The sequence below is a fragment of the Panicum virgatum genome, chromosome 1N (assembly GCF_016808335.1).
Source record: "Panicum virgatum strain AP13 chromosome 1N, P.virgatum_v5, whole genome shotgun sequence".
Taxonomy (NCBI): Eukaryota; Viridiplantae; Streptophyta; class Magnoliopsida; order Poales; family Poaceae; genus Panicum; species Panicum virgatum.
In genome coordinates this window covers 28,525,721-28,550,838 of record NC_053145.1, presented here as the reverse complement: position 1 = coordinate 28,550,838, position 25,118 = coordinate 28,525,721, and the positions used below count along the sequence as shown (strand labels likewise).

Genomic DNA, 25,118 nt, shown 5'->3' with positions numbered 1-25,118 from the left:
TATTGGACTCACACTACCACTATATTAAATATGTTCTATTACACTACTAAAACACTATTTCGAATGGCTTTAAATAAATAATTGTTAGGTAGTAGTGGTATGGGTCAAAATAGACCTAAGCGTTTTACCGATTGTGTAGCTCGGGCTAATGCCAAGCCCAAAAAAATTCCTAATTTGTTTTCAACTGAAAATTTGAGTCCATACCTGTCTCATAGGTACTTTCGAACCTAAAAAATAAATGAAATAATTTTTTGGATCAGACTTATTTGGATGGTCCTAGTTTTTTTTGACAAAGTTTAGCCTATATAAGAGTCGTGGGTTGGGACTTGGGACCAACCTGGTGGGTTTATTTTTGAAATATTAAAATCTAGGTTGAAATATTATATATATATATATATCATAACCATAATTGGCATATTGACACTAGTTTTTCATAAATCAAACGCAGTCGCGAGAACGCAAATCCATACGACAAAAGGATAAGAAACTTAACAATAGTTTATATAAAATTCCTTTCTACACTCGCTTGTAGCTACTCCTACATGTGTATCTCATGATATACGACGTATCTGATCCAACGAAGACTATGTACGTGAAGTATGTGATCATACTAGACCATCTATGATGGTATATACTTTGGGTATGTGTTCATGCATAGAGTATGTAGACATACTAAATTTATATAGTAATACTAAGGTATAATCATAATATATTTAAAAATAGGGATGCTTTTGAAATTTTTTGTATATATCCTTTTGAAATATCTTAGAATTAGTATATGAACTTACTCAAAGTGATAAATAGGTATGTGGACATACGCATGGTGGCATACTGATGATGAAAGTAGCTACAAACGAGTGTAGATAAAACTCATCCTATATATATAGTAGGTCTATTGGATAAGGTACACCCGAGCCTCGTGTGCAGCCGGTTTTCCTCCGGCATCGGTCCGCGCGCGCGCCCCCGCTTTTCCGGTTTTGACTCGACCCCCTGCCCCCACACCCCAACCCACCCACGACACCCAGCTCGCCCTCCCCGCTCCCGCCCCGCAGCAACTGCCCCGTGGCGACCCTCGCCCAGCGCCCCCAATCCCGTCGGCGACCCTCGCCCCGGCGCCGCTCCTTCAGCCTCCACACGCGCCCCAGCTCCTTCATCCCGGTGCTTCTCGGCATCCGCGACCCGCACGCCTCCCCGATCTGCGCGCTCACCACCTCCTCCCGCCTCCCACCGCGAGGAGCAGCAGCGGCGGTGGGCCCTCCCTCTCCTTCATCCGCGGCGGCACAGGGGGACACGGCGGCGGGCGGAGCAGTGGCGGGCGGCAGGCACGACGATGGCGCGGCATGCGGCCACCGGGCGGGCAGCTGCCAGCGGTCGCGGCGGCTGGCTCCAGTACTCGACCAACCACAGTGTCACCTGACCCTCCATCTCCGATTGCTCCTGTGCGCCTCACCCATCTCCGGTGTGACTCCCCCCGCAGATGGCGACAGCTGCCTGTCTAAAGCCCCCAGGTTCTGCCTTCTCCCCCTACCATTCCCCTCCCCTCCTATTTCCCTCACGAACCCACCTTGCAATAGATCTGCTCGGTCTCATTGCATTCCGAGACCAGACATGCATGCAGGCTGCCTCATCTCGCGGTGCCAGATCTGGGCACGGTTGGCCTGGAGAAGCAAGCGCAGCGCCCATAGAACGAGTTTAGAATTTTGTTTGATTCGAATTTCTTTCAGAGGTTTATGTCGCTGTGTGATTTTGTTTTTCTTTTGTTCCAGGCAGGGGGAGTTCCAGAAAGTGGAATCGTGGGCTCGTGGCTAACTCCTGATCCATACCTTGACCCCGGATCTGGTAGGGCTGCTACTGTGGTGGATGGGTTCCTCAATTCATGCGCCTATCATATGAATTTAGATGATAGTTTGCCTGTTTCTGATCTCGTATGTGTCCCATCTGAGTTTGGGTCATGCTTTCTATCGCCATGGAGTTTTATTTGAAAAAACTATTTTTCGTTCTCTGTTTTTCAAATAAACGGATAGGTGATGCTGCAATTGAGACCAAGTACATTGTATAGACGATTGAGCAACCGCATTGCAATCCATTTTGATCAATGGTGTCCCATCCATGGGGGATCCCGTCGATCCTGCATCAATAGACACAAGGTATGCAGGATCCCTCCAACCATCATCATTTTTTTGTATGAGTCATCTCATGGTCTGGAAACCTCTGAAAACAACCATGAGCGTGGAATTGTAAGCTCAATGTGAGCAAACCTTCTGCAAGCTCCTCCTTAGGCAAAAATAGTTTGTGCTGATTAATAAAATAAATTTGTAACTTAATTAGGCCTGTGCAACACGCAATCAACTGAACAACCAGGTGCAAGTGTGTTTTAGCATATGAATATGTATGATCAGGTCATGCTGTTGGTCATTGAAGGTGACATTTCGCTGAACTCTGTTCTGCCTACTATGATAGCACAAGCTCGGCTCTTTGAACCTGAGTCCATACTTTAGTCAACTGATCATATTAGTTCTAATAGTTAATCTTGGCTTATATGCATTCTATAAATTCTGAAGTACATTAAATTGGTACGGATTCATATTAGGTTCAAGAAGGTTCTCCTAAATTAGTTCTACATTTGTTTGCTAGATTAAATAGAGGTTTTTACATTCACAGGAGTCATTATTTGTGACATGGAAAATAAATGATATATTCCAACGGTGCACAATATTATTGAACAACTATCCATATGCATGCTTATGTATTCTGAAATTTCAGTATACAATTATGCATGCCACTTTACTTGCTGCAAGACCATTTATATATTGCTGCGATGCCTGTCTTTGAATGTGGACATCATAGTATCTTGTCAATTCCTGCTGATTTGGACTGAATAATTTATTGACAAATTCATAAGTCTGCAGCCAGTTCGTGCACCTGACTATATCATGTCTATGAGGTTGTTGCAATACAATTCCAACCTATTGTTACTTGATAATAGTTTTGCTCTTATGTAGTGTGTATAAGCTGTCTTTAACCTGCATATACTAATAATTCTTAGCTCTTATACAGATTGTAGTATGCCTGCTGCGAATTGTACTTTTTGCATCAAATGTTTTCTGCTGAACTGTTCTCTTGTGGGAATTATACCTTCCTAACTGATTACTAGTTCAAGTCACACAATTAAGGTTGGATTAGATTGTCAACCCCATTGCTTTGCTAACTGTACCAGTGTTTGGTGACTTTTATTTGTGTATCACTAGATGAGCTCCTGTTCAGAATTCAGATATGCATCTTGTTTTTGTTCAGAGATGTAAATGTTCAAATAGTGTATGCTTCTTAGTTGTTACTGCAAGATATGCACTCACCCGAATGATGCTGATCTGATTTACCAATCCAATTTTGGTGTTACGTGAAGACTTGGATTAGTTTGATTGCCTGATAGGAGTTAATATATTTGGATCAGTATACTTTCTTAATTATTGCAGATGTTCTGAAGCATTGGCCCCTCTATACATTGTGGTTTGTTCTATCTGAAATGCTTATGGTATGCCCCATTGGCTTCATGTTTGATCCCTAACGTTGGGTGTTACTGTCTCTACAGCGATGAAGGAGCCGGTCCTGCTACTTTCCTGCGGAGCCCATTCTGATGGAAGCTAGTGATTTTCTTAAAAATGTTCATTCAAATGATTTTTTCAGGAAGTCAACCTATAAAAATGATGGCAGCATATTCAAGCGTCCACCCCCCCTTTATTTTCAGGATCTGAGATGGCCACAGTGATCTCCATTGACCATGTCATCTTTGATTGGGGCCCATCATCACCATTAGGTGTTCAGGGATAGTTCCCCTTGGTCATCAGTTGATGGATTTTTTGCTGGAGCATCTATTGTACAGTAGATAGATTCCGAGTTTCATGTGAGGATTGCATAGTTAGAGCTTTTGTGTATAGGTTCTTACGAAAATGTAAGTTATGAGTGGCAGATAATAGAAATATGACACCCATCTTCTGCGTTTATGATATTTATGAACCGGCTCAGAAAAAATGTGTGGTGTTTGCAAGGTAATGAGGTTTTGCATCGACATATTTTAGTACATGAGATTGGGAGATTAACAGGATGTAATTTTGATGATAACTATATATTTATTGTAAATAACAGAATTTTTGTGTCTGGCAACTGCAAAACATATTTGTTTTCCAATCCTCTGGGTATATTCATTGATATTTCTTTTTTCCTTACGGCACGTGGCCACGTGCGCATAAATTAGATACTAATATCTGGACTCACCTGCAAGCGTTGAGCGCCCAGTCCTACGAGAAAATAAAAACAGCGGCAGTTAAGGGAGCGTGTGGTCATTGGTGTGCTGCCGCGTGCGGCGTGCATCATGACTAGTTGGTGGGCCGGGTGGGCCACATCCTCCGCGCCAGAAAAACGGAACGACTGCGCGGGAGGGAGCGCAGGTGCGGTCCGACAGCGCGTACAGGAGGCTGAATAACTATTCTATACTCAGGGTAAAGATTAGTCCTGTCATATATATATATATACATATATATACATATACACATACACACACACGACGAGATTAAAATGTAACAAGGTGCATTCTGTACAGCAAATGCACAGACTCTGCAGTTTCAACCAATTGCTGACCAATTGCAACTGTGCCACCATACTAGTTGCAACTCGACGGAAACGTATTTTGTACAACAAATGCATAGACATCTGCAGTTAGAATTACGCGGCTGCACCAATTGCAACTAGATAGACTAGTTGCAATTGGATGGGGACCAATTGTATCAGACCCAACTAGGCACTGACTGCGTGTAAACCAATTGCAACCACAAGACTAGACCAATTGAAACTATAACACTATACTAATTGTAACTTGACAAAACTAATTACAACAGATCTGACCCGTTGCAACTGGATACTAACCAATTGTATATAGACCAGATCCAGTTACAACCCGACACGAAAAAATTACATCTAGAGTCGATCTAGTTTCAATATGATAAGAATCAGTTATAATCAGGGTGGGTGCATTCTCTATACAGAATACACCCCGATACATTATAGCAAAACAATATATATATATATATAGTAGGTCTATTGAGTACCCTAGGTATGGAATAAGCCATTCCATACCCGAGTGAGCCCGGGCACCCGATCCGGCTTGTCCCCGATCGCCGCTTCCAGTTTTTCCATCCGGTTCGCGACGTCCCCCACCATCTCCACCTCTGTCCCCACGCCCAACTGCCCAGCTCCCCTCATAAAAAAAAAACTGCCCAGCTCGCGTCTGCACTCCCCTGCGGCCGCGGACGCGCGAGACGGCGAGGCGCCCGCAGCCTCCCCGCCTCCTCCCCCGCCGGCAGCGGCGGCCCCACCGCCGGCGCTACCGATGTCGGCGTCGTGTCGGGAGACATCCAATTGGTGGGAGGAAGCAGCAGCAGGAGCCGGAGCCACGCACAACCGCCCAGCTCCCGTCCGCACCACCCTGGCAGTCGTATCTTGCACCGTCGCCGCCGCCGCCGCGGACGCGTGGGATGACCAGGCGCCCGTAGTCTCCCCGCCCCCTCCTCCTCCCCCGCCGGCAGAGGTGGCCACGGCGGCGTGGGGAAGGGGTCGATGCCACACCCCTCCTCCGACGGTGTCCCTCATCCAGACCCCGTTCCGCGAGCCCATCCTCCCGTCGCCGTCACCCCAAGGAGATCCTCCTCTGACCCGCTGACCAGATCCTCCTTCCGTCAGGGTTCCTCACGTCCGGTGCCGCCCCCTCCTTTCTTCCATCTGCTGCGATGAGAGGAGCCATTACTGACCTGCCTGCACCGCACCTTCAATGAGAGGAAGTGTGTCAGCTCGATAGCGTCGCACCAGCACTCCCACGGTAAGAACATGTCCTGTGCCTCCCTCCCGGTGTATTAGTAGTTGCAGATACGGCGCTTCCATCTCCTGCACAGTTGTATGAATGGATAGATTGAACATATGCTGCCCTTGGTATTTTTCCTCAATTCTGATGTAATTTGTCCTTGTCTGCATCATGTGACCTGAATTCTGATCTAGAGTTTTTTTCTCTCGTTGGAACTGCTGGTTGAAATTATAGTTCATGAACTATATAATTACAATACGCAGAATCGCTAGAATTTTTTAAGCATATGATGGTAAATACCGATAATGGCATTTGTTGCCTGTCGCTGGCCATATGTTCGCAGCGCTGGCTTTTTCATAAACTGCTGCTTGAACTAAACTCCATAGTCATAGATAACTGCAAATAAGCTAATAGGCAACAGCAAGGAATGGGACAGGATGAATGACTTATCCTGTCCAAGTAACCACGATGTTGAAGCCCTTTATTTGCAGGCTGAAAAATCAAACTGAATCATTGAATAAATAGTTGCTGTAGCTTATATATTTCAGTTTGATAGCGATTTATCTTGCACTAATGCTCAATCCAAAATTTATCTTACAGATTCAGCTTTCAGTTATATGCACGCTTAGGCATATAATCCTGTTTTCTTCAAGTTTGCAGATTATCTGATGGGCATTTGCGGCATTCTTCATTGGTAGAGGCAGCTTCCTCTCCCTCCCCTGCACCATGGATTTCTTCAGATTAGTGAGCTCTAATTCACCCCCAAGCACAAGGTGCCCTCTATTCTTCTCCCGTACGATCTGTTGATTTTGATTGATCCCCTGCGTTAGTACCAATGATATGTGAATGTATTAGAGCAGTGTTGGCCCTAGATTGTTGCTTTCTCGTAGTAGCGTGATTCTTTTCCATGTTCCCCATTTGATCCCTCAACGACTGATTTTGCCATGTTCAATTTCGATCTTCAGAATTTTTTCTTGTAGTACCGTCATAGTATCTTTATGCCTACAAATTACATATTCTAATAGCATGTCTCTTCTACTTTTCAAAAACAATACAAATTTTGCTATTGGGTGATTTGCTGATGAGCTGAAAAATCTGCTAAACTCAGGCCATTGAGGTGGGTCGTGTGACTATGCTTACAGCAACATCACTGCAGAAGTATTTATCATGTATTTTGTTTAGACATTACAGTACATGCATGGGCAACCTTATGCTGACAAGCCCCACTTTATGCTCTTTCTTCTTTCCCTATAGGAAGAACCAAGCACAGAAGCGCTGTCTTCGTTTCATCCTTGGACCTCTGATTACTCCGATCTTTGGTGTTCAACGTTCTGCCAGGTGACGAAAGGAAAAATAATTAAAATCTGGGCACAAGCAGTTTGCACTGTTAAACTCTGCAGCTAATGGAGGCATTGCCAGTTCATCAGGTCAATCCTATGATGTTGTCGAGATTGTTGGCACCTCGTCCGACTATGCCTTGTAGGACTAGGAGGAGCATCAGATCAACTTCAGTGTTAAAATAGAGCTGATGTGGTGCATGCAGATCAGTGACAGGAGATGACAATTGATTTACATGAATGCTTTGGTAATTTACCATATGATCATCTGAATGTTCAGGACCGTGAGGTTCAGTTCAATATAAGAGCGTGCATTTCCTTTGTTAGAAAATTTACTGATATATCATAATCCACCCATTTTTCTGTAATAGGATTTGAATTGAGATGGTTTTATTTGATCAACTAATAATACACTAAGTAATACTGCATATGCACATGTTTAAATTTCTGTACAAATTCTATTATCATTTGTTGATTTGGGTATTCTGGTTGATATATATACACAGCAACAATTTATTCCCAGCTTAATATGCATTTTAGAGTTATATCATTACCACAAGCGAGATCAGTCCTTTTAGACAAGGGTATGCAGTACTAACTGATAGAGTCTACATTGCAAAATGTTAGGGTGGACTTCAATCAGGGTTCTGTCAGATTGTATCAGAGTATATTGATAGTGTCTTCTGTTGTACTAACTAGAGCTCAGGTTTCTGCCTTGTTCATACCATGTAATTTGTAGTTTTTTTGCATGTTGTTTTATTTTAACTATCAAATATGTTAGAAAAGGTATACTGTAATCTAAAAGAAAGGTGTATCATAGGTATCTACTTAGTATGTTCAATCCTTTGCCGCTAGTAAATTTCTTCATAATACCAAGCTATTAAGGGTTAGTATATGGTGATGGCTACTGCCCTAGGTAGTTGGTGTGGATGGCTGTACTGCTGCCCATGGACTTTCTATGGCACCTAAATTGGTTTGCGAATCATGCCTTTACTTTTATCACTATGCAAAATCCTCATGAAACTTTCTCACCGAGGAGCCAAGATTTCCATTTAATTCACTGTAGCCTATTATTTTGTTTATTGTGGAAAAATAACTTACCAGAAATTGTGCCAGATTCCTGGCGTAGCGTGTTGCATCTGCTCTTGCTTAGAATTCTACACAGTCAACCCAGAATTTTGGGTTCCTCGTATCATTTGATTAGAATTGGTTGCTATCTGGACAACATCATAACCTTTATATGCAGAGCTATTGATGTGATATTAAAGCCAATACAAATGGTGCTATCACATTTTTTTCTTGTTATTGTGCTATAACTATGTGTGTACTACTCTATGGACGACATTGTGCATTCTCACAACTGAATGCTGATGCCATGAAAATTTTGAATTTTTGGTTCAGTTTTTATATGTGCACCTTCGAAATTTTGAGTGCTACTGTTTCTTCCCTGACCAGGTTCACGCGAGTGTCAGTCACTTCTTGCCTTGTCTAATTTTGCATCTTCTTGATCTTGCATGTCTATGAACTTGGATTCATAGAAGCTATTATCAAAGAGTTTTGTTTTTCTTTAATACTGTTCCTTCTTGTTCTCATTTACTTGCACATGTCCTGCTGTATTTCAGTTGGGAGTATATGTAAGGAGGAAAGCAGACCGGCTAACTGAGAACCATGGATTCGGCCTTGCTGGATCAGAGGGCCAAGCTTGTGTTTCTGAACACTGTATTTGTTGGAGGCACTGCTGTTCATCATATAAATACTCCTTGGATGTGATTATGCTTTGTGTCATTGTAAGGGTGGGATTCTATGACCGGAACAACTAGAAAACTAGGTGTGAAATTATGAGTTTTTGTGATCAACTTCACACTTTACGTTTTACCTTTCTTTTCTTGTTGTAAAGATTAATTAATTTATTCCAAAAGATTGTGCTTCTGCATACCGGCACAAAACAATTCTTTCCAGCCATGTTCTCGGGATTGCAAAACTATATTTTCGACATTCACCAATGTATATGAATTTCCTTGGAAAATTTCCATTGCATATACAAACAGGATACATCCAAATTAAGAGAAAACACATATGCCTAACTTTAATAAAACATTGGAACCCGTGTTGTAAGAATGCACAGTCACTTGAAAAACCGCATCGGCGTGACCTCTAATGTTTAAACCACCGGACAACAGCACGTCTGCATCCGGCCCGAGAAAAACCGGAGCAGGACCACGGGAGAAGGACCGGGTGGTTGCGTTCCAGCGGCGCGCGGAGCCGAGATCGGATGGTTGGCTCGAGCGACGCGATGGGGTGGGTGTGCTCGGGTATGTAATAGTTATTCCATACTCAGGGTAGGGATTAACCCTATATATATATAATATACACACACTATTCGGAGCCTAGGGCTCCCCATGGAGCCCCAGCCAAGTTGTAGTTCCCTACTTATCTGCATTTCTTCACAGGCTGCTGCTGCATGTGAATCCGGCGCCGTCGCTGTCCATGCACCGGAGCAGAGGAAGCTGACCGCGATGATCCGTCGTCCGCGTCGCTCCCCACTGTGCATGTGGATGCAGACGACATGCTTTTTTGTCTGGCTGTCTGATTTTCTTGTAACTAACCACTAATTTCTGGAAAACAGTCATGAGATTTTCTTGTAACTAACCAGTAGTCTTTTTGTATAATTTTTCATGTTTTCTTTTGATTCATACACTTATTTCTATGGTTGGATATGTAAATTTCTAGGACAGGTGGATTCAAATTTCAAATTGTAACGAACTAAGGTTTCATAGATTATATGATGTAAGTAGCAGTTTATTTGATCAGACCACTATTTTTTTCAATCAATCTACCAGTATCATGATTAAACCAGCAGTTTCTATATATGTAGTCAAAGTACTACTTTTTATGATCAAAGTACTAGTTTCTATGATCTAAGTACTGTAATCAAAGTATTAGGGTTTAGGTTTTAGGATTTACTGTAATCAAAGTACTAGTTTATATGATCAAACCAGCAGTTTCTATATATGCTTAGGTGTCTATTACCGAAATCGCACAATATATGATCAAACTTCCAGTTCATATGTTTAGTTTTATTTGAAAAAATATTTTAAATGGATCTCATGTTAAAAAAAATCATGGGAAGAAAATTTAAACGCATGCACAGCAGCATGCAGCAGCGTGCGCAGCGCCGCCGATACAAAATTCAAATAGCATGCGCGGGGTCCGGGTGGTGCTAGCACGCGCGTGGCAAAAGCAGCAGCATGAGCTGGTACAAGTGTACAACCCAGCCAGCTCCCCCCCCCCGCCGCCCCCCCCCCCCCCCCCCGCCGCCCCCCTCCCCCTCCCCCCGTCTCCGGCGAACCGGGCCTCCTGTCGCTCTAGTGCAATCGGCGTTGAGGTTTATATGGTCTAAGGACAGTATGAGCTGCCGTCTCCGCGGGAGCACATACCTCCGCCTGAACATCAAGCGCGGCCGCTTCACCAACGTGGAGGACGGAACACGTATCTCCGCACGAAACTCCTCAGCATGGCATGGACCCCCGTCACGCACCGTCCGCACTCCTACCTCAACCTGCGCGCTGGCATCCCCAAGCTTACCATCTCCTCCAGGGAATTCTCCGTGACGTCGATACCCCTCCCGCCGCGGCCACCGTGGACTTCAGTACTGGTCCGTGTTATATTAAATATTTTTTTGAATTGGCATGGTTGCATTAGAGGTTTATATGACAGGACAAAGCGGCACCTATCGCTCAGTTTTGTATTTGCCAGTATTCAATGAGATATATGAGACGCAGTCAACAGTATGTATCTATGCATGTGAACAGTTTTATATGATTGTAGGCGAAGTTTATATGTCTATATTTTCGAAATTGAATAGGAACTGGTGTTTCTATCTTTGAACGCTAATTGATTAGGGTTGTGCTAGTTTCTGCATGTACAGGTATATGACCGCACAAAGCGGCATGTATTTCTTATTTTTGCAATGGCCGTACGTCTTTGAGTTGAATGAGCAGCAGGCAGCAGCCTTTATACATGCATGTCAAGGAGTTTTATATGATTTTAGACAAAGTTTATATGGGGATATATTTAAATTCAGCAACCCTTGAAGGATAGGGTTTACTGTTAACGGTTTAGGGTTTCGGGTTTAGGGTTTAGGGGTTTAGAGTTTAGGGTTTGGGGTTTAGGGTTTAGGATTTGGGATTTGGGGTTTAAGGTTTATATACTTGGTTAAACTAGTTTATATGACTTAGGGTTTAGGGTTTAGGGTTTGGGGTTTGGGGTTTGGGGTTTATATACTTGGTTTAACTAGTTTATATGACTTATAATTTAGTTGGGTTTTTTTCTTCGACGTTATTAAGGCACGCGGGCCATCTGTTTCAGCCGGACCATGTGTCGCGGTTTCGTCTATCGTGTCCGGGCAGACACTTTTTTCAAATGCCGTGCGGTAACACACGGAGGTTTATATCCACCATTTTTTTCGCCCCCAACCACAATAGGACTGAACCATTTGCATTCCCCTCGGAACACCGTCGTCTTTCTCGCCCCCTCATTACGCAAGTAGTGAAATCCCGCGGAGAGAAGTGATTTGCCGCTGCCTCACCGTAGTCCTATCCCCGACACCTGCCGCAACAGCGCGCATTAGTTTTCACTCACCCGCTGGTCCCTCGTCGGCGCTGAGCGTATTGGTGGACGCAGCGCCGGAGTGAACGTATTCGCCTATCGGGGGAATCAGGTTTGTCCTTTTGATATTCATCTTTTTACCCCACTGCCCCGCGTGTTCTACCCCCCGTAGTGATGTCGCCGTTTATTTGAGCAGTATGTTTATTTTTGGTGCAGGAATGATGGATGCCGCATCGGGTTCTGGCAATGGCGACGGGTGCGACGCACTAAGTTCTCTCGAGCGTTCAACCATGGCCCCCCCTCCAGATTCATCCGAACTCCCGATATCATCCGCGGTGCCCGGCGACCAATCTCCCTTGATTTCGACTGTGGACTGCCAACCCGGGCGTGAACCCCAAAAGAGTAGAAAGACGGGGGAGTTCCGGAGGACTGCCAACTTCTTAGAAGCTTTGGCTCGGAAGCGAAAAGCATTAGCGGCGGAGGAAGCTGCCACTAATGCGCGAACTCGAGGGACGGAGAACGGAGGTCGAGGATCCGACGACGACAGATTTGTGGAACCAAGGACGAAGAAGAAGAAAGTTCTGCGTGAATCCGGAGCATCTCATGCGGCCGGAACACCCACCGGGATGAGGACGCGCTCCTCTCCGCGGTTTGGAGGTGCTGAACAAGGTTCTCGGGTTCCTGCCGCCAATAAATGTCGGCGAGCGGGGAAAAGTGAGGTATATATGACATTTGGTATAGTTTTGTATCACAAGTTTGTAATTGATAAGCATCGATTGTATTTTTTTTGCAGTTGCGGCAGGGAGCAGGGCAGCGGGGTCGAGCTGAGAAGGCCCCGTCAAGGTCAAATAAGGGGGAGGAGAAGAGTGTTAAAATGACTGTGAGTTTTCATCTATGTGACAAGCATATATCATACGGATATTAGCAAATTATACTGGCGAGTATAGGAACATATGGCCAGGAGCATACAAAGGTTATTAGCAGAGCAAATGGGTTGCACAGGGAGTGTTATTTTTATTATTTAAAATGGTTGGGTGATCATAGGTTGAGAGATTTTGGTAGTACAAACCTGAAATTTAGGGTTATAGGAATTGGTAGTTTGCTAATAATTTGTTTTTGGGTAAAATATAATGTCAAACATATATCCTGGTAGAATGAAATATGTTAATTTAATATAGAGCCTCATAGTTTCATTAAGGGGTTGTTGAGGGTTGCCATAGGAACCCACATGGAAACCCTATATCATTGAATCACGGGATTTGCTATAGAATCAGTAGCATATATAAACTCGTAGTTTTGTAATATAAACTGCTCGTTTCACTATATACTATTTGAGGGTTTAGGTCAAAGACATCTGTTATTAAAATATATAAAAGGTTTTTTATTAAAAAATACAAGGTTCTTTCAATGATAGAATTATTACTAAAATTGGCCATGATGGTCCCTACATTATCTGGCAGAAAGCAAATGTACGCTGTTGTCCTAAGGAGGTGCTAGAAACGAACCAGACGCTGAAAAAAAACCAGAGGCAATACGTTATGAAGAAAGGTTTCAAGAATATATTGTCCATGCAACTTGATGGTGTTGAGGGCCGGATCTTACTTTGTTGGTTACTGGACCACATCGACCTCGAGTCGATGACCCTACGGGCTGGGAGAGGGAAAGAGCTCAAATTCTCCAAAGATGTGGTCCGGCTTGTGCTAGGCCTCCCTAGTGCCGGATCCACACCTCCAACTGTTTTTGCCAGTGAAAAATCCAAGCAGGTTTTGAAGTTCAGAGAAGTTATGAATTTGGAGAGCCGAGCATTCAATGTGGAAATGATGCAGGACCGCCTCAAATCGGGGCGTGATGATGATGCAACCATGATGTGCTATTTCATAGTCATTTTCCATAGCCTTCTGTTTCCTCATGGTAGCTGGGATATCAGCAACGATGATGTTATGCTTGCTCATTGGGTGGTTCAGATGCCTAAGATTGATTGGTGTCAACTCATCTACACGGACCTCTGCCACAGTGTCGAAAAGTGGCAAAAAAGGAAGAAAGACAATCAAACTGCAACAATGTATGGATGTAGCATTGTTTTTCTTGTAAGTACCCTAATCAGAAATTTCAGTTTCATATGTATTATTGCATTTAGATGATTCAGCTTATTGTGCAGCTATAGTATCTTGACAACTTGAACCACGTGGTGTGCCTCCCTGAGAGGTTCAGCACTCCCCGTATCAAGTACTGGACAAAGGAGAGGATTCAGGAGGTGTCCGTGGCTGATCGAGTTCGTACTGGCGAATATGGCCGTCTCGATGTGAGCGAACTATTTTGCAATAAGCATAGGAACATAAGGATCTCAGCATCTAATACTGTGAACGGATCATAGTTATGTGCATCACCATAGAAAGGGCAATTGGGAGCATGGAAAGTGCTAGGGTCATATTAATTAATAGTGCCATGAAACGGGTACATTTAATATTCGAACTCGTAGTTTGATCATACAAACTGACAGCCTCATTAGACATTTGAGTAGTGTTTTTTTATCACAAACATTGTCTTCAAATATAGAAATTGCAGAGTTTACAATAGAAACTACATATATATAATGTCATTCTGCTAACACTCACTGATGCTTTCATCAAATCAATTTTTTATTTTCATCTGCAGTTGCGGAGCCCCTCTGATACATGCTATTTAGTTGCTGGACCTGGCTCAACTGGTGGTTCATTCTACGTTCCACGGCTGTCCGATCTATTGGCAGCCAAGATTTTCCGCGCTACCTGTCCCGGACCGGAAGAATTTGTTAGGCCTAATCAGGGAGTATGACCTTGACATTCAGGCCCAGTCTGATAGAATTGCAGCGGCGCACCGTGCCATTGTTGAGCGACAGTTAGAAATTAAAGGAAGTTTTGTTGATATGATTGAGGAGCTCCTCCGTGTGCGTTCTCGGGGGAAGCACGCTTCTGAAGATCCAGATCAGGACGGCAGCAGACGTAGTCAGTATAATGAAGGTATGCGCAGCAATCAGAAATGACTGTGAGGTCATAAAACATCTCACTGTATGCTATTGTTGGGTGCATGGAAAGGAGATTCATATTTATAAATTTCTGATAACTCTCTTTATTCATCAGGTGCGTATGGGTCAGTGGATGCAAGGTCAGGTTCTGTGGAGGGTGGCAATGAGAGTGGTGGGTAAGGTATGAGGCACATATTATTTGTTCACTATCTCATAGTGCCATATGGTTGGGGTCTTCAAAATGCTATTATGGATTACTTATATTTTTTTTTATGACATGTGCTAAACATTTGTTTGCGTACCAGCTCCCAGTTTCGTTTCGCTGCAGCTGACTCTCGGAATGGCCGGCCAACAGTTTTCTGACAGTCAGCAAGGTGTGCGTACAGATCATCTGCCTGGAGATCAGGTGGGAAGGGTACAACGTGATGACGTTCAAACCCCCAATGGCATGCAGAGTTAGTTGCGACTATATGCCACCTCCATGTTTTTTTTGATACGACACGTGATAATTTTATGCCTGACCCCTATTCATCTTTGCAGGGGATGGTGGTAGCTCTGAAACAAACGGGCGGGACCATTCCCTTGGACAGGGTTAGTTGTACTCATATGATATGGTTGATGTGCATTCCATGACACATGGTAACATTAATGTTCGTGTAATTTTTATGCACGCAGTTGACAAGGAGCCCAACACGTCAAACTTAGAGGACCTGCTGCCAAGTAGACGCCTTCGTGCCCTCTTGCTTGTAGCTGACTCACCCTTTATGAGGCAGGCATTCACTTCCTTTCTTTGCATAGTTTGTTTGTAACAATTACCACTCAGAGCAGTTATCATGTTTATTGGATGATATGTTGAGATAATTTTGTCTTACAAACATCATTACTCAATTATAATTCGTGTAGTTTATATGACCATTCACAGTTGATGCGTTGCGTTATATGTTGAATTCTATTAATTTTTTTGTATTAAATGTGCAGTGTCCTCCTTATGATTTTTGGAAGTGGAGTAGCAAATGGGAAGGATATCGTGAGGTCGTTCAGTGTTGGGAAAGACCTCGAGGATATGTTTGTCCAGTTTGCGATTGAATGCATCAAGTACGATGACAGGACCAAACGATCATTGTCGCACGTCACCCGTGTGATTGTTGACATGTTCACCATGGTTTGTGTTCTTTCTTTTCCATTTATATGGTCACACATGTTTTTCTTAATTTTTTTCCCAGTCATACTAAATTGTTATGAGTATTCACGCTGGCATGCAGAGAGCTCTCAATGCAGAACATCTTCACCTCAAGGACGACCCAGATGCTGATTTCACGTCGCACAGGATTGAGAAATCACTAGACAGAATGCTTCCATGTAGTGAGGCCATGAAGAACACACAAATGGTACGTCCATGCTCAGTTGCTGTTCTATGTCCTTTTTATACACAGTTACTTTTTTTTTGTTTTAGAACATTTCGGTTGATGTTGGAGGTATTTTTGTATAGATCCTTGTTCCAATGCTTCAACACAACCACTGGGTCCTGTATGTCGTGAACAGAATCATGAAGTGTATCCACATCATTGATTCGAACCCTTACGGTAATGAGACGAATTTCACAAGATGGCAGGACTTCCACCAGCAAGCTGTAACTATCAGGGGGAAGTCAGTCAGGTTCAACAAGCTCATGATGAACCGCCTCACCTCAGCTCTCCAGAGGGTCCGACCAAATTCTGGGTTCCCTAAGTTTGGGAACTGGGAATTCAAATTTGAGCATGAAGCTCCCCGTATGAAGTACGGGTCCAACGACTGTGGGTTTTTTTGATTAAATATATGCAGTCATTCGATGCGAAACGTGGCATAGTTGAATGTGTCATAGACCGGGTAATCCCTTTTATGCAAATGCTGATTTTAGTTTTTACTTGTACCATTTGCGAAGTGGTGATTAATGTAATTTGCATCCAGGAAAGGAGCCCTGATCTGCGGGCGGAAATTGCTGAATACTTGATTTTCCATGACCTCAATGAAGTACCTGAACTCCCAGAAGAGGTCACTAGGTGTCGGGCGATGCCGTCATGATTTGTTTTGGCAATGCTGTTGGTATTACCAAGACCAGAGTGCTACAAAAACTTGAATTTTTTTATGCGTGGTTCTGTACTCCAGCTGCTGAATAATAGCCTGTTCGACATGTTTATGTTGACCAGTATTTATGGTTTGTACACTAACAATTGTACTTTAACGGCGGAAATTTGTGCTTAGAGCATACAAGATGCATTCTATCACATTAGATACATCTAGTTCAGTCTCATGTATCACTGTATAATTTGGAAGTTTTGATTGAGTCTATTTGGAGTTTGGTCATAGACAACTGAGCAGTTATTATTGAAACCGCTAGCTTGCGCATACAAACTATTTTTGTTATCATAAATTTCTCCAAGTCTTAGCATTAAAATCTGTGACCATACAAACTTGTACTTTTATGCATGCGACCCACGACGCGCCACCTTGTGCAGCACATATATTCTTATATACTGTAATGTGTAATGTTTGTACGTTATAAATACAAGGGTTATATGACCGGCGATTTTGTTAGGTACTATTGACCGCATCTTAAACGGGCAGCCATAACAATATATGATGCAGCGTTGATGGTTGTATTCCTCGACCAAACGTGTCATGGTTTTATGAGTTGGGCGCGGGTCCAAATTTATCGGCGCTTACAATTTTTTATATGTGCAGTTCCAACCTTTTACCCCCACCCCCACCCCACCCCTTCCCCCCCAATCCCTCACAGTAACATCCCCCGCACTGGTGAGCTCTCTCCGTCGGCATTGTTCATCTACTCCGGCGCTGGTCGTGTTTAGTTCGTCTGTCGTGGCGAGATTAGGTAACATATCTTTGTACATAGGCGCATTCCTTCCGATTAATGCATTCTTAGCAAAAAATCCTGAATGTTGGTCTTTTCTTGAAGCAGCCATGGAAGGGGATTCCGGCGGTGGTCCTCAGGGAAGCTCCTTTGATTCGCCCGGCGTCCCCGACGCTGTTCGTGCTGGTGCGACCTGTGCTGCCGCCGCTGACGCCCCTGGTGATTCGGGGACCTTCCATGGTTCCGAGAAGGTGCGCATTCCCACGGACGATTCCATCGGGGCTCCGGATGCGGAGCACCGACGGATTCCAGATTTGGGTGCAGTCGGCGATTCAAAATCAAGCTCCTGTACATACTCGAGGAACAAGATTGCACCAAACAAGCCGGTGATTCAGCCAACCATCGCGGACCTGCTGGCCGGGAAAAAGAGGTCGGCCGGTGGGGGTTCGCAGAAAGATGCACCGACGGCCGTACCATCGCCAACATCTTCGGACGATTTCATGGCGACGGCAAAGAAGAGGCGCGCCGATCAGGCCCCATCCTCGTGCTCGAAGCGCACATCCCGTGCCGGAGTTCGTGGGGGTCAAGTTGGTTCGCATGTGCCAAATGCTCCAGCTGCAGGGCCAAGCATGGGAACTCGGAAGCCGGGTCCAAGAAAGGTCAGATTTCAGGTAGTACAAGCCTGCTTTCCTGTTCATAGATTTTTCCGATTCACCGTATTGCTTTTGCAGTGACAAACCATTTTAACGAAATGCAGGAAAGAATAGAATTAGATGAAACCCCATTCACCCGCCGTTCGTGCTGTTCGACCTCAACGCCAGGTCAAGTTTACTGGTTTAGGTTTGTTAGTTGAAATCCATTCCTTTTTCTTTTATGTAAAAAGGGTGTTTTGGCAGTTGTATATGCTTGTTTTATATGCCATATTATGCTATATTACATTAGTTTTTATTCTCCGTGTCAGTATGTACGATGTGTTGACGGTTTATATGATTTGGCTTCAAAGCTTATATACATCTGGTCTTTGATTTTTTTTTGGTGTCTAGCCTGGTTCAACATATCTTTATTGATTTAGGATGTTTGCATCTGTACATATGTTTATATGCTATATCATAAAAGTATATATGCATTTCACATCTGGACCTGGAACCTAAATGGTAGTCTTCTTCCAATAACATGGTTCATATGCAATATCGCTGAAGCTTATATGCCTCTACTATATGTCTATGATTGGTAAATGTATGATGCATTTTATCATATATCTATGCAGCGTAGAATGCGGTCTGTTTATATGCAATAACAGTGTCTGTTTATATCACAATTCACAAAACTTCATCACCACTTATGCAGATTCAGAAGTTGAATGTACGCTGCTGTCCAAAAGATGTGGTAGAGGTTATTGCTGCTCTAACACCAGATCAGCGTGATTACGTATGCAGAAAGAGTTTTGGTCCTCTTTTGGACATTACAGTTGTAAACTTGGAGACGCGGGGTTTGTTGGATTGGCTTCTTGAAAATACCAATCCGATGGATATGATCATCCGGGCTGGTCCTGGAAAGAATTTGGAGATAACCAAGGATGTTATCCACCAGATTCTTGGGCTTCCCAACGCTGGTGGCCTGCCTGAAAAATTTGATTGGGCAGAAGCAGTAGCCGAAGCGGCTGCTTTCAAGAGTAGGCTTGGACTTGGGCCCCGTTCTTTTGGTGTTGACAAGATGAAGCAACACATTGAGAAAGGCGGTGCAGATTCAGTCAGCATGAGATATTTCTTTCTGATTGTTTTTAATCGTCTGTTGTTTTGCAAAGGAAGCTTTGATATCACCAATGACCATATATATTGGACTCGTCAGATAGAACAGTTTGGTGATTTTGATTGGTGCCAGCTTATCTACAACGATTTGTGTAATGCAGTCAGAAAGTGGCATTCTAGAGACAAGAACCAGGTCACTATAACTGTTTATGGTTGCTGTCTTGTGATCCTGGTAAGTTTGGTTAAAGGAACACATCTCACATGAACTTGTACTGTCTTAAAGTAACCTGGTCTTCTAGCAATGCATTCTTGTAGTTTGATCGTACAAACTGGTTGGTTCATCTTGCAAACAGGTACAGAGTTATTCAAAATGTTTTGCTCTCCTTCTGTAGATATACTACCTTGATCATCTATACGACAAGGCAGCACCCACTACCAAGACTGATTGTCCGCGCATCAAGTACTTTGATAGCGCTCGTATCCTAAAGTTGTTGAAAGCTGACCACAAGGATGGGTCTTGGGGAAATTGTGATGTAAGTGTATACCTAATGATCCTTCATTGTATACCAAACTGTGATATATATGATCGCATTAAATTGTCGCATCAAACTAAAATATTGAAATACTCAATCCTCCATTACAGTTCCGCAACCGGACAGAAACCTGTTATGCACAGGGTCCTTCAATTTACATCCCTCGTCTGCGTGGTTTATTGGACTATAAGATAGAATCCTTACCTGATCACATTGCTGATCGGGTGAGGAACATCTTATCTCACAACGACCATGAGATTGCTAGACTAGCATCCTCGTTGGACGAAACTCGGCGAGACCTTCTGCGCAAACAGTATCAGTTGGCAAACAATGTTGCGTCAATGATTGACGAGCTGCTGCGCGCTCCGACCCAGGACCGCGCCAATCCAGACCTCAATGCTGGACAATCATCACAAGGTATTGTATCTGCTAACTTTGGTTTGGTTAATGCGGTGCCGCATTAATTATTTGGATGTAATTTAATGATCTTAGTGTTATTTTTTTCCAAACTTAATCTTGTTCTATCATTTTTTATATCAGGTGGTGTTCCAGATTCGAACCCCCAGCCGATCCATGATGGCCAGCCTAGCCAAAGCACAGACTTTTTTGAGCCGATAGTATCTCAATCTGTCAACCCTTCATGTGAAAATGAAGATTTTGGTTAGCCTCATTTGCTTCCTACTGTCCCATCCATGGTCCCTATATACCAAGTCATTTAACTTTACAGCAGACATATCATTGCTATAATGTACATTACTTCATATGATATACATAGCTTATCATATATTACAAGGCCTTGTGATTTTATCATAGATATCTTATACATACAATGGTATCTGGTTCTTTTAGCATATTTACTTGTTGCCTGGTCATGAAGCTTAGTTGTCTGATCATATATACTAGTAATTAGGTGATATGCTCTGGGATTGTGGTCTGACAAAAGCGTAATTTCATCTCACTACCTGGTTTCTTGATAATTTGAAGTGGTTGTTGTGTTTTTCTTCATATAATGTTGACTATTTACTACGCAGAATGGACTTTGTGATTATAGGGGTGGTACATTGCTCGTATAAACTTGATGAAATGCGATCGTAGAGATGAGTAGGTTATAGTTCAGACTATATGGTTGATGTTATAAAGTTGGAGTTTACTTGTCGTCATTTGTGTTGTGGATGATATTTGTTGGTTTCGTGTTGTACTTGTACCCAGATTTTCCAGATGATGAAATGCTTACGGACACGCAGGTTGAGAAGTTAAACAATACATTTGCACAGATGGAAGAGGATGCAAATGCAAACATGATGCAAAGTTTCTCACCAGCACCAATCACGGACATGACAGACGATGCCAAAGCCCAGGAGACCCTTGCAGAGCTCTCAAACGACACTAATGGATCACATTAGTACATATATTGTATTTCCAATAGGTTATATGGTTACCACATTCCATCTTGCTGCCTAATCCACGCTTCTTTCAATTTTCAGCTTCGCGGTTCCTCAATCTCAACAATTCCCAGGCATTGCCGCAGACACCAACCTCTGCGGCATTGTTTGATGGGGACAACATTGTTAACGAAGAGATGGACCGTGCATGCGCACATATATACAGGGAGGTCGGCCTTGATGATGACTCTCATTGGTCTTTCAAGATGGACAGAATCCTGATGGAGGATCATTTGACCAATTGCATCCACAGGTATTTTTTGTCTTCATATTTGTTAAGTCATACTTGTAGATGAGGCCATCATTAATGTTTATTTAATTTGACCACATCCAGAATACTACTCAAGGTCCAATATTCGACTGTACCCCAACTCTGGGGGAAGCCTCTGCTGACCTGTATCACAAAGGGCCTTCTAATGACAAAGAAGTTCTATTTGACTCGACGCCTGATGAGCCCATGGCTGGACAAAATAATTCAGGTAGCTACTCTTTGGATGTGAAAAATGATTCAATTATTTCATCCAATATCATTTTCAGAGGTTCTGTATTGCGTCAAATAGAAGAGAAAAGGAAGCCAAGGAAATATATATACATCGGCTCCATGCATGTTGACGTCACTTGAATTTCTATTGCCTTGGAGAAATACTTGGAGAAATACTTGGGGAAAAGTGGTAATTTCCATATATACAAGCAGCTACAAGCATGATGCCGAGAGATGCGTGATTTGCATTTGGCCACATTTTTATATTATTAGATTACTAGTTGCATGTTACAATTATTTTAATGTTATTCTGTCACGTACTTAGGTTTGAGATACTTCTACACGTGAGTTAGGCATGGTCGAGTGGTTTTAGAGTCCTGGTGTGGTGCCTGCGTGCACTTGTTTTAGCCGAGCCTGTTAATGGGCCGTGGAGTCCAGGGTGCCTGCGTGCACATTGATAAAATTCCCAGGGTAGGCATGTAGGGAGATTAGATTGGATTTTATTTGTGTCTCTCGTTTAGGGTTTCTCCTACGAACAACGAGACGCGGTCCGATCTCATCTACCTTGCCGATTCTTCTGGATCGTGATTGGGAGCGTGATCAGGATTGTTTCTTGGGTGCGCTGCTCCGGATTCTTCGGTGGATCCCCATCTTCTGATCGTGGCTCGTCGTGGCCACGGGTGGAAGAATTATCATTGGTTTGCATTGACTGTAAGCCGATCTCTTCTCTGCTGTTACTGCTTGTGGTGCTGGATCAAATCGAAACATTATTTTCTACTATCTGGTTTGAATCGGTTCATATAAGTTGTCTCAATTTTGGATCTGATAATTATTCTATCGTGAAAGACATTGGCTGCTGCTTGTTATTTTAATTATATACCGATTGATCCCTGATTGGTTGGTGAGATAATTAACATCAATTTATTTGCCGAGAGAGCAAAGTTCGCTGGTTGATTTTTAAACGTGAGTTTGCTACTGGTTGAGCGTGAATAGGATCTTGTGCCAGCCATATCTCTAAAAAAAAGAAATACTCAATGAAACTATTTGTAAGTACCGTGAAAGATTGGGCAAATCTTTGGACAGTGCAGGCGTGTCCTTATCATTTGGTATCAGATTCCGGGTTGCTCACGGTACTTTTGCTAATTTTTGGTGATGGATAATTACGACTATGTTGACGCATACCTTGAGTTTGTGCCGATGCTATATGAAGCAGCTTCTTCATTAGAATACTATAAGTGGGAGGATGCTATTATAAATTTTTATATCACAGGTGACGTTCCATTAAACCAGCTGGCAAATTTGGCAAAACGAGGCTTATCTCCTTCTGTGTTTTTCTGGTTGTGGGGATTGCAGCGGGAACATGGTGATGACTATTGCACATCTTGGTATGAGATGAAGGAGGTCTTACGACGACGATTTGCTCCTCCTCTTGAGCCAGAGAAGACTATATTATCATGCAGTGGGAGTTCTTATATGGGTGCTTCTGAACTTTCTTGTGCTGACAGCATTAAAAAGACTATTTTTGCTACCAAGCCACCTCCAAACTCCGGTCCAGTCTCGGAACGCCGGGCGGGCAGCGCCGCCGTAGGATGAGCATGGCGTCAGTCGTTTCTTCCGCGCGGACGTCCCCGGCTTTCGCGAGGGACACCGCCGGCTCCTGCCGTCGGGCCTGCACGCGCCACCTTCCACTCGGCGGCGTGCAGGTGCCTTCCGCAGGCCAATTTGCCTGCCGCTTCACGCGCAGCGCCGCGCGGCGGCTGCCAGTCGCTCTTGCGACTGGGGGCGGCGCAGGTGAGGTTTCCTGTTTATTGTCTCGTCGTTTTCGCCTCATGTTTTGCTGCGTAATTTTGCCTGCAACGTGCAGTCTGAACTATGTTGTGAAACTGAAATTTGGTCTCTTATGTTTCAAAAAAATTGCGACAAAGTAATTGCTTTTGTCAGACAATGGAATGTTTGAGTAAATTCTCGAATATGCAGGAGAGTTGCATATCATTGCATTAAGATAAGGAGAGTTAGGCCAATATAAGCCATACAACGGGGACAGACACATACGACCTGCCCCATTCACTGGGGATTTATAGGATTACATTAGCGCCGAATGACAGCTAACACCATGACCAACTGGGCTGTCAGTCCAAACCTAATGAGGGCTCCATCGTGTGATTTTGTGTTCTACAACGACCCTACAATTAATTGGGCTCTCGTGGACATCATCGGATCTCAATGAAATTATATGAAGTTAGGAGCCAATCAGCAAAAAATGGCAGGGCATGATGGACGGACAGTTGGTTTAGAAAATAAAGTTCAGTGGCGGACACGAAACCTAAACACTGTAATCCGATCACAAATGTTCATGTTTCCCAAAGTACAGCAAACAGTTTGAAGTTAGTACTTGTGATGCATTGCCAACATGGAGGAAATGGCTACCCAATTAATAGAGAAAAAAAATATCAGGAGATCAGAACATGGTATTTAGCTTATCATGACCATCAACATATCAGGAGATTTGAGTTCCAAGAAATCGTTTTTTTTTTCGGTTTGTACAATGGTAATTATTAATGACTTGATCTTCTGATACTAGGTTACCACTATCAGTTATTACAGTCATTCGTCTGTTTTGCATATGCCATGATAACCTAACACAACCAAGAAAAATGTAATTTGAACCTTGGATATCATGCCTAAAGTGAGGAATCTTGGGTTTCTCTCTTTGTGTAGGCTTCTTCCCGGTCTTGCACCTTTAAATTAAGATACCTTTTATTCTCTTGTAAATACTCAGGGAATCAATAGTGCCAGCTCACCTGACACGTGGTACACATTTGTGCCAACCATAGAGCTTCTGGTGTGTACCATTTTTCTTTTCAACGTTCTAAATTGGCTTTGAGTACTGTGTTTGTAGTAAGTTCTTCCACATTTCAGTACCTTCTTAATACTATGGGATCTACTTCCTCTTACTCTACATTTCTGTAGAGAGATAGAGATTGGAGAAACACCACACACCCTGATTGGGGGGTGACCTTTCATATATATAGCCGAGACGGCTTGATGTACAAGTAAGAGTCTACAAGACTTAGAGTACAAGGTAAGTCAACTATACATATCTCTAATACCCTCCCGCAGTCGAAGTGGGAGAATCCCGAACGCAAAGACTGGACCGAAAATCAGTAAATAACTGTACAGGTAAGCCTTTGGTCATGATATCCGCGAACTGATGAGAGGATGGAACATGAAGCACTCGAACCTGTCCCAAAGACACCTTATCGCGG

At 43.3% G+C, this 25,118-nt stretch overlaps 2 protein-coding genes and 1 long non-coding RNA gene across 31 annotated transcripts; all 3 read left to right on the top strand.

Annotated features, from left to right (window-relative positions):
- Window positions 1-993: 993 nt before the first annotated feature.
- On the top strand, window positions 994-17,170 carry LOC120655561. Of its 18 annotated transcripts, none has more exons than XM_039933451.1 (13): window positions 12,392-12,515; window positions 12,590-12,639; window positions 13,257-13,883; window positions 13,955-14,098; window positions 14,452-14,795; window positions 14,916-14,981; window positions 15,106-15,255; window positions 15,341-15,391; window positions 15,476-15,569; window positions 15,779-15,962; window positions 16,063-16,188; window positions 16,290-16,666; window positions 16,748-17,170. In XM_039933451.1, the coding sequence occupies exons 7-12, from the start codon at window positions 15,141-15,143 to the stop codon at window positions 16,605-16,607; spliced, it is 888 nt and encodes a 295-aa protein (XP_039789385.1). In that variant the 5' UTR covers window positions 12,392-12,515; window positions 12,590-12,639; window positions 13,257-13,883; window positions 13,955-14,098; window positions 14,452-14,795; window positions 14,916-14,981; window positions 15,106-15,140; the 3' UTR covers window positions 16,608-16,666; window positions 16,748-17,170. The 18 variants fall into 18 exon arrangements, with proteins under 18 accessions (XP_039789373.1, XP_039789372.1, XP_039789371.1 ...); XM_039933448.1 differs by having other exon boundaries at window positions 12,590-12,769; XM_039933447.1 differs by having other exon boundaries at window positions 12,590-13,883.
- Window positions 5,912-9,150, top strand: LOC120655564. 5 transcript variants are annotated; one of them, XR_005667576.1, is made up of 4 exons: window positions 5,912-6,624; window positions 6,960-6,968; window positions 7,106-7,436; window positions 8,811-9,150. It is a non-coding gene; the product is annotated as an uncharacterized LOC120655564 (long non-coding RNA). The 5 variants fall into 5 exon arrangements; XR_005667580.1 differs by having other exon boundaries at window positions 6,960-7,009; window positions 7,106-7,189; XR_005667578.1 differs by having other exon boundaries at window positions 5,913-6,624; window positions 7,106-7,189.
- A 375-nt stretch (window positions 17,171-17,545) lies between the features above and the next one.
- On the top strand, window positions 17,546-22,651 carry LOC120655560. 8 transcript variants are annotated; one of them, XM_039933429.1, is made up of 11 exons: window positions 17,546-17,669; window positions 17,757-18,319; window positions 18,406-18,469; window positions 18,996-19,628; window positions 19,789-19,929; window positions 20,040-20,346; window positions 20,470-20,589; window positions 21,139-21,331; window positions 21,414-21,624; window positions 21,706-21,850; window positions 21,932-22,651. In XM_039933429.1, exons 3-9 carry the CDS (start codon window positions 18,422-18,424, stop codon window positions 21,481-21,483), a joined length of 1,512 nt encoding a protein of 503 aa, XP_039789363.1. In that variant the 5' UTR covers window positions 17,546-17,669; window positions 17,757-18,319; window positions 18,406-18,421; the 3' UTR covers window positions 21,484-21,624; window positions 21,706-21,850; window positions 21,932-22,651. The 8 variants fall into 8 exon arrangements, with proteins under 8 accessions (XP_039789363.1, XP_039789362.1, XP_039789368.1 ...); XM_039933428.1 differs by having other exon boundaries at window positions 21,706-22,651; XM_039933434.1 differs by adding an exon at window positions 20,961-21,030 and having other exon boundaries at window positions 21,139-21,624; window positions 21,706-22,651.
- The last annotated feature ends 2,467 nt before the right edge of the window (window positions 22,652-25,118 follow it).

Bases quoted from the DNA above. Each gene is read 5' to 3' on its own strand.
- LOC120655561 (XM_039933438.1), top strand. From the start codon at position 12,423: ATGAGGACGCGCTCCTCTCCGCGGTTTGGAGGTGCTGAACAAGGTTCT. The intron at 13,884-13,960 runs GTAAGTACCCTA...GTGCAGCTATAG, and splicing joins GATGTAGCATTGTTTTTCTT to TATCTTGACAACTTGAACCA. The intron at 14,099-14,451 runs GTGAGCGAACTA...TTTCATCTGCAG, and splicing joins GCGAATATGGCCGTCTCGAT to TTGCGGAGCCCCTCTGATAC.
- LOC120655560 (XM_039933429.1), top strand. From the start codon at position 18,422: ATGAAACCCCATTCACCCGCCGTTCGTGCTGTTCGACCTCAACGCCAG. The intron at 18,470-18,995 runs GTCAAGTTTACT...CCACTTATGCAG, and splicing joins CTGTTCGACCTCAACGCCAG to ATTCAGAAGTTGAATGTACG. The intron at 21,332-21,413 runs GTACATATATTG...TTCAATTTTCAG, and splicing joins GACACTAATGGATCACATTA to CTTCGCGGTTCCTCAATCTC.